The 13,162-nt window shown below is 45.4% G+C and overlaps 1 protein-coding gene across 1 annotated transcript; it reads right to left on the bottom strand.

Moving 5' to 3' along the window:
* Nucleotides 1-2,457: 2,457 nt before the first annotated feature.
* POP4 (POP4 homolog, ribonuclease P/MRP subunit) lies at nucleotides 2,458-6,232 on the bottom strand. The gene is made up of 7 exons (XM_079316520.1): nucleotides 6,127-6,232; nucleotides 5,365-5,417; nucleotides 4,847-5,070; nucleotides 4,137-4,214; nucleotides 3,852-3,913; nucleotides 3,378-3,479; nucleotides 2,458-2,945 (listed from the first exon to the last, which is right to left on the bottom strand). Exons 1-7 carry the CDS (start codon nucleotides 6,131-6,133, stop codon nucleotides 2,809-2,811), a joined length of 663 nt encoding a protein of 220 aa, XP_079172646.1. The 5' UTR covers nucleotides 6,134-6,232; the 3' UTR covers nucleotides 2,458-2,808.
* Nucleotides 6,233-13,162: the final 6,930 nt, after the last annotated feature.

Genomic DNA, 13,162 nt, shown 5'->3' with positions numbered 1-13,162 from the left:
CCAGTAACGGAATTGCTTGAAATTGTTTTAGCTCACATTAGTTATAAATTTACATACACAGTTATAGGGAAGCAGAAATGTGTGTGAGGTTGCTCACTAATGAACTGCTGTTCATTATTCCCTGGTTAGTGAGAATTTAGGTGTAAAAATCATTACAAAAAAGTCTCTGCTGCAATTCAGAGGTGAACATATGAAGGATGAAAAGCGAATTAGAGACAGCTGTGATTAGTTCTCTGATTTTCCAATATTAAATCCATTAAGTATTGACTGTTTCAGCTAGTGAGGAGGTGGGGAATGGCCATGAATGGGCAGGGGAAGGCTGGTGAGCTGTCATTTTCATGTTTCCCAGTTCCTCAGGAAGTTCCTCAACAAGCACTGGGGAGTTTATTGTGCCCCAGGGAGGGTGTGGTTGATGTGCCAGGGGTGGCAGTGATCCCAGCTCTGCGGGCTGGTTCAGCTGCAGTGAGTGATGGGCTGTTTGGAACACCTGGGGCATTGCAGAAGGGCTCTCAGCTGATTTACCAGCTGCACTAAGGGATCCTGAATCCTGGGCTGCTCAGCTCTTGTTATTGTTCATATGTCACCTGTCTCTCTGTGCCATCAGCCTGGGAGTATTCTAGGGGAGCCTTTTGACATCTCTGGCACTCTTCACTGTAAATATCAAAACCCTTGCTCTTACCAGGGCACTGCCAGGCTCTGTTTGCTTTTGTGGTTGCTGAAGCAGTTTAAAAAATGCAAGTGCCAGTAGCTAAGGGAAGTTGTATTGTGTTCATCTATGTGTCCATATGGTAGAACATGTTCTGTCCTTCACAGCACAATGAGACATGATTGTGCCTAATTCCAATTTGTATGGCATCCCCATTAATGTCTCTTTCAGCCCTCCATTAAAGCCCTCCTTAATGTTAATTAAAAGGACTATACCAATAAAGTTCTATTAGCTTCCCCCTATTAATTTAATATTATAGGCATTTAACAGATGTCTTAATTAGATGTTACACTGAAGGCTATGAGCAAAATTAAAACTAGGTCATTGTCCTGAAAGGAAAGCTTCTGCTATGATTTATGACTTCTACAGCTTTGTTTGTCTTTCCTTCTGATGTCTTACAGGAAACTGAGAGTTTTAATTTTAGAGAACACTGAAAGGAGTAACGGGTGCAAGGTAAAATAATAACTTATTTTGAACACATATTGTTGTAAACTTGAACACATATTGCTCTCACTTCACAGATAAAAATTCTTGTTGGTGTGAAATGACTGTTATCTGTCCCTGGCAAGAACACTGTTTTCCACATCTCAAGGGCAATACTTCATAGAATTGCAACAAAGATTTTTATTTCTGTACCAACTGCTTCTATTTGCTGATTCCAAAGGATCTGTTCTTGAACACCAGTACTGCCCACTCTGTGAGTCCATGCATTTAGCAATGGTGAAGGTGGTTTCTGCCTGAGGGCTCGTGCCAGGGAGGTGCAGCTCCCCTGTGACCCAGTGACAGAATCTGCAATCAGGAGCTTTGGAGGGCAGGGAAGTGTTTGTGTAGCACTGGGGCTGGAGGTGGTGATGAGCTCTTGTGTGCCCTCCAGTGCAGCCAAATGCTCTGCCTGCCTTCCCAGCCCCAGTTTCTTTGGGGAGTGCTTGTGTGAGAACAGCTGTGCTCTTTTTAAAGAAATGACCCTGCTCGGTTACAAATGCTTGAATGGTGACAGGGAAAAATTTTCCCAGGTACAAGTCTTTCATTTGATGGTGAAATTGATGTAAAGCTCCTGAAAATTACACTTAAAGCCACCATAAAACAAAAAGCCACAACACTTAAAGCACTTTCATAACAAAAAAAAATCTTAAGCAATCTAAATTCAGGGGTCACTTCCACCTCCCAAATGTGTCAAACCTGCCCAGACAATGAGGGATTGTAATCTGGGCAATCAAAAATGAACAGTAAAAAATAAAAAAGGAGCTGAGAACAGACAAAGCACAATAGCTCTGTGGACAGAGGTTAAATATTCATAAAGCAATTCTGTGGGTAATTGAGATACAAGATTGAATGGGGATCACTTTCATCTGTGAATTTCTAGTTTCAAGTGCTTTCCTCTTATGGGCTGTGCTGTTCCCTGCACTGTGCCATGCCAATGTGCATTTATTGACACAGGTACCTGAAAGTATCAGGGTGTTAGTGAGCACTGCAGCAGGGCTGCACGGCAGGCTTGGTGTGGTTACATTATACATTAATGCACATTTACATTAACAGCTGGTTACATTGTACACACCTGGTACCTGTAACAATATCAACCCCAGCCAGGGAGATACTCAAGGAAAAACCTGTCTGCTGAAACAATTTATTTGCACCTGCCTGCAGCAGGTCAAGAGGCTGATATTGACTCAGACACAATGATAATAAAGAGCAGTTGTCAGCACCTGCAGTCTCACTGTAAAAGCATGTAAAAGGCAGCTAAAGCTCAATTTATACTGAAGGTAACAATAACATTTATTACAAAGTTCAGAGTTACAAAATATAATTTTCACTGTACAAACTTACAATTTATAAACTGAAACAGAAGTAGTTAATATTAACCACATAGCTTTAATAAAAGCCAGAATATTATATACAAATAAAAAAAAAAACCAGACAATTTCAGCAGTCAGTGAGACTGCTTAAAGACAGCAGACACTGCTCATTCCTCAGTAAGAAATTATTTGTAAGTATTTCACATGGCTGTTGCTTTTTCCATCTGCCAGAAAACCTGCTCTTTGAACTGCAGGAAAACATGCAAAAACTGCAGACATTTCTGTGAGTGCTTCTGACTTTCCATGACATCACAGGTCAATAGTTCCTTTCAACTTGAATTTTTTGGCAGATCTCTCACTTGCTCTGAGCAGGAACTTGCTTCCGTAGATGTAGGAAATGAATCCATCAAGCTCCAAGCTAAACACGTTGTTAAGTTTGGGAACAACTGAAATGCAAAAGAACACAAACTGAACAAAATGTGCTAATGCAAGTCCCTGTTACAGAAATACACTGACATACCATGGGATGTTATTCACCTGTAGATCTGAGCCTTGACACATTTCAAGGTGTTTATTCTTTACCAAGAGAAGAAAAATAACCCAAGCCTCTACATTTAATTGGAATTAGCAGAGTCCTCATGCAGGAGCATGCAGGAGCATACACTTAAGTGCTGCACTTTTCAAAAATTGCTCATCTCAAATAAGATATGTTTTTGGTAAGATATTGAGTGTTGGGTGGTGACTTCTGCCACTCTGTGCAAAGAGTGAAAAGCACTGATATAACCCAATGTACTTAAAGGCACAACATGAAGAGTGTGCTCAGGAATTTTTTTATGATTCAAGATGTGAAAAGAGCAGAAAAAGAATGCCTTATATACCTTTTAATTTGTCCTCTTTAGTGATAATTTTGAAGACGTGTTTAAATTCCTGTAGAATGATTCCTGTTATCCCAACATAAGAGGGGCACTTTGATTTGGTAACTGGAAGAATAGAAGTATGTATTAGAAAATTTCAGATGCACTTTATTTGCTCTTCTCCTGTTGCCTCATAATTTAAAACATTTTCAAACATAAACATTTAAATATTCTGAAATAATATAGTCACAGTAATCACTGGTAAAATGTACAGTTAACCTTTGCAACCAACTTGATTTGCAAGAGTAGTTGTAAAGCAATTAGCATTTTTAAGGAGAGAAATATGATCTCAACTATGTGATTCTAGAGTTAATGATACTGAAAGGAATTTAAAAATAAATAATAAAAGTTATAATAAAGTAACTTTTAAAAATACGTTCCTGAACTACAGGAGCATCCACTGAGTTTCAGATGATGTTTTACAAACAAACAGAATACCTGTAACAATGGCTCCATGGAGATCAGCTTTGAGCAGCTTGCCCTGAATCACATGGGGTTGCCTTGAAGAAGGGAATAGAATGAAGGGGAAGGAAAAAAAAATCACATGAACTGTCAGATTTTCAAAATATGACCACAGCCATTATAACCACAATAATTCTGTGATTCTGTGAAATAGTACCAATATGCTTATCTGTTAACCACAGTGTTTTAAGCAGTAACTCAATAAAACTGAAAGTATCTACTGTATAAAACCCAAACTAAAATTAAAATATGTCTACACACGCATCGGGTTTGAGTCCATGGCACAGGTCTCTGATGTACTGCTTCCAGAGCTCATGGAGTGGGAGGAAGATGGAATATCTGTGGTAAAAAAAAGAGATAAATTAAAAGCATTATACAAAATTTAGTTATAAAAAAGTCTATTGGTTGATTACTGAAGTAGTCTGTATTTCCACAGAGTTAAGACTGACATTTTTAACTTACACAACCTTAAGTTACCCTGAATAGTGACCCACTCCAAACAGCTGGTTTACTTTATAAAACAAGCACAAAGCATGCTCCTCTCTACCAGCCCAAAAGAGTGATGTGATTTAGAGCACCAGGCTAAGACTGAAGAAATTTCTTTTTTCCCCACTCCTTTATCTCCCTGCTTACTCTGTTAGCAAAGCAGGGGCTTCATTCAGCTTGATAAATTCAAGGAACCCTTTTACAGAATTTTGACTCTCTGGTCACAGGCAGTCCAACTTTACAAACTGAAACCAGAGGGGATTGTGTCTGGGTTTGATTTCTTGTCAGGCACACAAAATGAACTCAACAGAAATTAATCTTTGACATATGCAGATAAGAGAACTCTTTTCTCATGCTGAAATGCCGCCACAAGTAGTGTTTCATACTGACTTTACAGACTGGTGTTCCTATCCACATGCATGTGCTGCTGCTTTTACACACTTCTGATGTAGTTTACTACACAAAGAAGGCATTTAAAGTCTTACCTTTGCTGCTCAGGTTCAATTTCAAACAGACGCAGCTCTCGCCTCTGCTTGGCAGTAAAACCTTTTGTCTTCTTCCCCTTTTGCTTGGTCTTTTTTTTGGGATAATGCTCCAGAACAACAGCTTTCCGAGTTAACATATCCTGGATATCTTCATCTTTCATTTTGGGCATGCTACGCTTCAGGAAGCCATGTACAAATGTCTTGGCTTTTTCTGAGTCCTGGGGCTAAAGACATGCGAAAGGACACTTTAAAATACACATGTTAATTAAACTAGAACTTGCTGCTGACCAGTGGTTCATCAGGTCAGCAAGATCTCGGTGGAGGAAGATGTTCCCTTGGACTCACGTTTTGGAGGAAAAGCCCTTTTTGTGCATTTTGTTTGAAAAGGCAAGTTCTGAGCAGGATATACAGGGCAAACCGGGGACCCAACCCACCCCCGGCCCAGCGGTGGCTGAGGGGGTTTAAAGGTCGTGCGGGAGTGGGAATGGCCAGGCAGTGCCCGGCACGGCGTTCCGTACCTGCAGGCGCAGCTCCCCGCTCTCCTCGGGCGGCAGCCGGCGGTACAGCTGCTCTGCAAGGCACAGCGGGGCGGGGATCAGCGGGGCGGGGATCAGCCGGGCGGGGATCAGCCGGGCGGGGATCAGCCGGGCGGGCGCTCACCGCATCCCTCACCTCCCACAGCCCTGCATCCCTCACCTCCCACCGCCCTGCATCCCTCACCTCCCACCGCCCTGCATCCCTCACCTTCCACAGCCCTGCATCCCTCACCTCCCACCGCCCGCCCTGCATCCCTCACCTCCCACCGCCCTGCATCCCTCACCTCCCACCGCCCGCCCTGCATCCCTCACCTCCCACCGCCCTGCATCCCTCACCTTCCACAGCCCGCCCTGCATCCCTCACCTCCCACCGCCCTGCATCCCTCACCTCCCACCGCCCTGCATCCCTCACCTCCCACAGCCCTGCATCCTTCACCTCCCACAGCCCTGCATCCCTCACCTTCCACCGCCTGCCCTGCATCCCTCACCTTCCACCGCCCTGCATCCCTCACCTCCCACAGCCCTGCATCCCTCACCTTCCACCGCCTGCCCTGCATCCCTCACCTCCCACCGCCCTGCATCCCTCACCTTCCACAGCCCTGCATCCTTCACCCATCCCTCATCCTCCATCGCCCACTGGCGCCAGCCCTCCACCGCTCCCCCCTCACCCCGCATCCCTCACCCTCCACCGCTCTCCCTCTCCCCCGTCCCTTTTCCCCATCCCTCTCTCCCCTGTCCCCTCACCCTCCATGGCGTCTCGCGCAGCCGGCGCGGGCCGATGACGTTACCGAGTGGGGCGCGCATGCGCACAGCGGCGCTGCCCGGCCTGGCCACAAGGCGGCGCCGCCGCGGGCTCCGTGAGGGCTGTCGTTGTAGTAATTGGCTGTGGTGTGCTGCTCTTGCACTAATAAATTCTCTGAGCTGGGAGACACTGAGCAACAGACAGCTCATCTACTATCGCGGAGAAGTTTATTTTTAAAAAGCCCTGCCAGTCATGCCGTGTGTAACAAGGCCAGCTCCTCCTGTGGCCCTGGACCCGAGCAGCCGCGGCTGGTGCGGGAGCGCTGACATGTCGCTGTGCTTCCCGCAGCGAGCGCCGGGCCCGGGCACCGCCAGGGCAGCCTGCCCTGCCTCTCCTCGTTCCTCTCGCCCCGCAGGCACTCCAGCCGGGTGCCGGGTGCGCATTTCGCCTTTGCGCCTGCCCTTTCCTCACCGCCGCTTGTGCCGCCGCGTTTGTTGTGCATTTCGCCCCGAGATTCACCGGTGCGGCGCTGGAGCCAGCCGCCGCCCAGGCTCCGGGGGCCGTGGCAGGCACAGCTCCTCTCCGCCCCTGCTGAAGTTCTTCCCATCCCGCTTTGTGGCAGATTTTAATCTGCCACCAGTTGTGGCATTAGATGTGGGGGCTCTTTCTGATCCCCAGGGTGCTCTAAGGCACCACTCTCCTGGAGCTCTATAAGCTCACACTCTGAGCTCTTAGGCTCTTACTTCGTCGGATTATCTTAAAATAAGCAAAGCAGCTAATAGTTACAAAGGTAATTTATTACAAAGCACATCTTATTACCAAGTACATCAATCTCAACAGGCAATAGCAAAAAGCAATGGCAAGCAATGGCAAAAACAGTGGTAATAAGTGAATGGCTAGAAGCAAGTGGCTAAAAGCAACAACTCTCTGAATACACACTTATATAGGATTTCTCCAACAAGCTAAGATGCAAGCTCAGACCACTACCCAGTAACCTATTAGAATTCTAGTTTCTTAGCTCACCAGGTTACATATAACACTATGCATACACTCTATCGTGTTCTATCTAAGAAATGTAAGCAATATTCTTACTATAACTCTGTTATGTCTAAGTCCTGTCTACTGTGGGCTTGGAGCCTCTACTGAAGATATCAGAATGTTTGCAACCTTCAGCAGAACGCTCTCTGCTATCATGGTATCTGAGGCCTTTTACTCACTAAAAACATCAGAACTCACTCTAACACTTATTCAGTCCCTGCATTCTGATTTCTCTCTGAAGAATTCACTAACTCGCTGACTCCAACATTGCTTCTCCCAGTAGTAGAGAGTTCTTTCCTAGCCCCATGCTGCCCTACAAGGGTTCTCCAGCCATAGCCCTGAGCAGACAGTGCCTGGCTCTGTCCTCAGTGGTTAACAGATCTGTTCCTGGAACTGCACAGCCAGCAACATCAGAACTTCGGTTAAAATCAGCCCTCATGTTTCTAGCAATCAAGGTCAAGACACAGGAAGATGCCACTCTCTGTGACATTTACGTGCTCTGACACATCAGGGCCTCTTTCCTTCTGGGACAGGACAAAGTCCTGCTCACAACACAGAATTGTCTTGAAACCACAGTGGCCAATTCCTTTTCCTGCCAGCCCAGTCCCAGCTCCTGTAGTCCTCTGCTCAGGGATGATTATTCTCCAAATACAGGAAAGGTTTATGTTCTTGTCACATGGCAATATTGGCTTAGCAGATATTAAGCATTGCTTGGTAAAGGATATTTAGGGAGGGAGTTAGGGAGGCAGGGTATAGGAAACATGATGATTTTGTGGAGTGCTGCTGTGGGACACAAAAGTACTCAAGTGATCCCTAACAGGGAATGAAATAGTAGATCTCTCTGGATGTGTGTAAAGGAGAAAGGGCCAGTCCCTGCAGAGTATTGAGCATGAACAGCAGCTGGTTTGTATCACAGACCTCCAGGCAGTTAAGTATGTTACCACAGCAAGTGGATCTCTGGGTTTTACAAAGCATGGGCTCCTTGAGTTGTCATTGCTACTATGAGAAGATCAATTTTCATGAATGGAGTAGCAGGATAAGCGCTATGGGTCTTTAGGGCCATATGAGTGCTCCTTCACTGGATTTATGCTGCAATTCTTAGGGCACTTCAGGGATTAATAGTCAAATCAGTGTTGGCGGTGCTGGTGCTGTAAATCCAATGATCCAGGCTAAACTGGTGCCTGGGGAAACCAGTCTCTTCCAACAGCTCTACATCTTCATTTCCCAATTTATCTTCAGATATAATGTCTGAGGGAGTGAGATCAGTGCATTAGTGTGTGTCCCAGCAAGAAGGCTCTGCCTCAGGAGTCGAGACTGACATCAAATAAACATGAAAAAGAATAGGTGAAGAAACTGAAAAACCACAGAATAGGCAAAGGCAGTTTGTAGATAAGAAAAAGCAGGCTCAGAGAAATGAGGAAAGATGGGTAAGATGTGAATGTATGGTGGTGTGGAAATATTCCAGCAAATAACTGTAATGCATATTTTGGGATGTGTAGCACCCTTAGTGTCTTAGAGTTTTGAAGCTTTTTACTTCAAGTAAATCACCTTGGAATAGGTTTGTAGTGATAAAATTCCCTGATATATTTTATTAATACCATGTTTTACCTGTCAACATTGATCTTTCTTATCGAATTAAATCTGTATGGCTTTATTTATTGCTCTCCAAAAATATTAACACCCTGCTCACACCTATGCAAACCCCTTTCATGGACACAATCTATCTGTGTGCCCTAGGGGAGGATGTTGCTGTACCTCTTGGGCTGCTGAACTGCAGGGATGGGCAAGAATTCGTGTGCAGGTCAGGCTGGGAAACAGCAGCATCCTGGGAGAGCTGGGTGGCTGTGGAACAATTACAGAATGAGCTTTATTGTGACAGTCACAGAAAGCTAAAACTTGAGGTGTGAAGTGACCAAAGACAGTATAATTCAAGATGTTTGTGTGACACAAACTGATCAGGGATTTTTTAAAAAAAGAGTAATTATGAACTGAAGCAAGAGATGAGTGTGAAGTTAACTGGTGTGTGCAGAAAGTCACGGGGCTGTAATCACTGTTATACTTTTGCTGACAGTGATGCAGGAAATAAATACTGTAATTCTCTAGAAGGACTGTCTCAGCAAGCATTTGAGCTCTCAAGATCAATACAGTTTATTCCTCTTGGCCAAATTGTATTAGCAGCTGAATTTGGTCCCTAGGGACATCTGTACTGGTGAAAATAATTTCCATTTAAAGCCCTCTTATCTGATTTCCTTTATCTAGATAATAGGATTCCCACCCCTTTCCCATGGCCGTGCTGAAGCAGCATCCATGCAGTCCATGTCAGCCCTGCCACCATCCCAGCTGCTCCTGCCTGCACCCAGCCTTGGCACCTCCTTTGGGCCTGGGGGGAGCCCCATGCCAGCAGTTTTAGGGCCAGTGGCTGACCATACCCAGCACAGCTGTTCCCTCCCAGCACTGGCTGTGCAGCCAGGACCTTTCCAGAGAGTCAGTACTCGGGATTCCCTGGAAAAGCCCCTCTAGGGTCATGTCTGGGGGTGGACAGGGTGAAATCTGTTGTCCAGCCCGGTGAGTAATGGAGTGATTGGCATGGGTAGCCTGAATCTTCATCTTGTGTCAGTGTAGGTATGCCAGAGGAAGGTTTGAGGTATTTGTGTATGTAAGCCCAAACTCTTGCATTAGGGGCTTGGTTGACTGGTTTTAGATTGCTGTGGCTGATTGATGAACAGCATCTTTTGATCCCTCAAACGCTTCTTTTCCATATGTTTTTCCATTAAATTTTCTGCTTTACCATCTTGCCTTAACCCATGGCTTGTCATCATGTTCTGCTTCCCCCAAGCTGATAAGCTGTCCTTCCCAGCTGAAGGGTCATTATTTCCTTGCAGTCCTGGCTCCTCATCCCAAATCACAGCTGCTGCTCCAGGGCACAGACAAAAGACTGGCTTGTCTGTGCCCGACAGAAACAAGAAAGAGCTGGGAAGCATAGTCCAAATAGATCTCAGTGGCACAGAAATGAGAAGCAAACAATCATCAAAATTTGTTTTCAGAAAATCCCGATGATTTAATAGCTGGGTTTTAAAAAACAAACTGATACAAGGCGGGTTTTTGGCAGGCTGTGCCCTGTCCCCACAGCTGCTCACACTAGAGGGCAGCCCGAGACTGTCTGTACAGTGCTGTTGGAATTCAGCTCACTGTCTCAGTAAAAAATAAATTTTAAATGTTTAAGAATTGTGTCCTCTTATGAAAGAAATGTGCCCGTTTGAAGCTTGGTTTAGCATGCAGAACTCCAGTTCCTCAATATACCAACCTTTTCTGCATCACAGTGTCAGTGAAAAGAGGATTGTGAAGGAATTCAATTTCACCACCAAGTTGAGGGAGGCCAATTCGTAAACGCCAATAAATTCTTAAATAAAAATAAAAACCCATATCTGTCTTAAAATATTTAAAATACGGACAACCCTGGAATACCTGGAGATGACTACTGCAAACTACCAGCCTTGGTGCACAGAGATAAAATAGCAGCACTTGCTCCCCAGAGCAGTAAGGAGCAGTCAGAAAAGCTGAGGCTTTGGCAGCTGATGTTTGGTTCCCTGCATGCTGGGATCACGTATGATCCAAACACACATCAGTATGACAGGCACCACTTCTGCTCCTGAACAGCTTGTATTTACTAATTAATACCAGCATTCAGCATTCATGTATTATTCCATGACAGTCTGTCTCACAGTCATTACTTTTGTTATGCTTTGAGTCTCATTTAGAACTTGTTGAATATTCTATTTTAAAACTTAATTAACATTGGCTCATGTGTGATAGGGAGGTGTGATGCAAAAATGAGTATTAAGAATAGTAAATTAGAAAGCAATAATAGTCATTAGAATTATAGCAGGTTGACTAGTTTAATGTATTCCATTTGGTTTTGGTTAAACTACATAAAAGAACATAATTCATTAAAATTTGAAAATAATACTGGTGTATTGAAAATAAAAGGTGTATGTTAAAGGAATTTGTGCTTCCCTGAAGCCTCTTTTGCTGTGTTTCCCAGCAGGTGCTCGGGCCAGAGGCAGGGGGAGGGCACCCTGCAGCTCAGGGGGCTCTGGCTGGGGCTGTGGGCACTGCCCCTGACCCCCTGACCAGGAGGGAGCAGGAGGGCACAGCTGGGCAGTGTCCACAGCACAGCAGCTCCTGCACAGCTCCCAGCCACAGCTGCCACCCTGCCTGCAGTTACAGCTGCTGTGAAATCCCAGGGAAGCTGAGAAGGTCCGTTAATTGAACAGATACCAATTTCTTGTGTTCCTCTATCATGAGGCACCCTTCTCAAAAGCATCACTCAGCAAAGCCCCCTTCCTGCCAGGCTCTTTGGAAGCAGCGTGCTGAGGCTGTCAGGAGTGAGCCATTCCTTTTAGCACAGCAAGTCTGCCTGTGCACTTCCCAAGGATGCAGTTGCTGAATGCACACTGGAAGGGCTCCTCTGCAGCACTCAGCTTCAGGTGCCTCTGGTTTGAATGTGAGCAGCACACCAGCTCAAGACAGTGCTGCCCAGGGGACCTGTGTGTCTCAGGTAGAGTGACCCAGAGAAAAACAATTGGGAGCTCTTTGTCTGTTGGAGCTGTGCTGAATGAGCACAGCTGGCACAGTCAGCACCTGAACTTGCAGTGTCCTGACTGCTGCCTGAGGCAATCTGAGGGGACAGCTGCCATTCCCAGCTGATACTCACACCTGCTACTAACCCATAACGCTGCCTGGGACCATGTTGGTAATGCATGGAGGCAGCATTACTTTTATAATGTACCTGGTTATCCACATTGCTGTTTTATCAACCAATTATAGAGCTGTCAGTGACTGTATTAAGTGTACCCAAACCATCAAGGGATATTCAGCTAAATCCCCCTCACTGCACTGCAGTGGAGGGCACTGAGCTATGCTCTGGACTCTTGAAGTTTTCATCCATGGGAGTGTGAAAAGCAGTCATGACATCTGAGGGCTTGGACTCCTGCTGCAGGCAGGGTCCTTGTGAGCAGAGGTCAGCTCCTTGCACAGAGCTGGTGATGAGGCTTTCAGCTCCCTCTCTGTAATCCCATTTCTTCAGGACTGCTGGAGTGTGGTGGGGCAGTGAGGGGGTTAACGCTGCAGCAGCCTTTGGTAATTGAAAAAGAAAAAAGCCCATCCAAAGCTAACCAAAACAACCCTCTGTTTGAGGTCAGTGCTCTAGTAAGTGCCTTTTAAAGAAACAATAAGCTGGTACAATAGAAAATATTCTGTCCCTCTCTTCAGTAGAAATCTGATAAACCATGGAGAGAGGCAGGTGTCCAAGGAGATAAAAGTAATAAACGTGGTTGCAGTTTGGGAGTGAGTTAGGCTGTCAGGCTGGTAATTAAATGAAAGCCCTCTCAGGAAATGCTGGAAGCTAATAGATACACATGGAGATGCCAATTCATTTGCCTCAGCAATATATGTTAATTTTAGCATGGGATTAATTTATACATTTTGCAGTGGGACAAAATGGCATGGATGGGAGGGGGAGAGCTTTCATCCTGCCAGTGGTAGAGATTATTAAGCACCCTATACTTGTTAAAACCAGAACAGTGTGTAAAAGTGAGAGAGAGAAAATGTTTAATTTAAGTACATTCTCTAAACAGAAATAACTAATCAGAGGCTTATACCTGACCTGAAGCACTCTTGCAGACAGCTGCCAGGGGCTCCTTGGCTTTGCCACAGCTCAGTAAGTCCAGAGCCCTAGTTAGCAGGTAGCTCAAGTCGCTCTATGTTGCTGTGGTTTAAAGGATTTCTGAGTTACAAGAGTGTGAAATGAGGAGTGCTGCAGGGGTGGATCCCACTACAGGAAGAACAGCGGTTATTTGGGACTACTGCAAGATCAAGGATGGATGCTCTGGCAAGTGTGCAGAGCAGCTGCAGAAAGGACACACTTGTATGTAAAAGCACGCTGGCAATCACAGAGAGAGCCAAGGTGAGCTGGTAGTCACCAAGAGCTGGTAACATTCA

The sequence above is a fragment of the Erithacus rubecula genome (assembly GCF_903797595.1).
Source record: "Erithacus rubecula genome assembly, chromosome: 12".
NCBI lineage: Eukaryota > Metazoa > Chordata > Aves > Passeriformes > Muscicapidae > Erithacus > Erithacus rubecula.
The sequence above is the reverse complement of the archived record's forward strand: the minus strand, read 5'-3'. Positions and strand labels throughout refer to the sequence as shown.

What these genes read in the sequence shown, in the direction of transcription:
- POP4 (XM_079316520.1), bottom strand. An exon ending in CCATGGAGCCATTGTTACAG is followed by an intron (nt 3,480 to 3,851) that starts GTATTCTGTTTG and finishes CTATTCTTCCAG; the next exon opens with TTACCAAATCAAAGTGCCCC. An exon ending in TAAAGAGGACAAATTAAAAG is followed by an intron (nt 2,946 to 3,377) that starts GTATATAAGGCA and finishes TTTGCATTTCAG; the next exon opens with TTGTTCCCAAACTTAACAAC.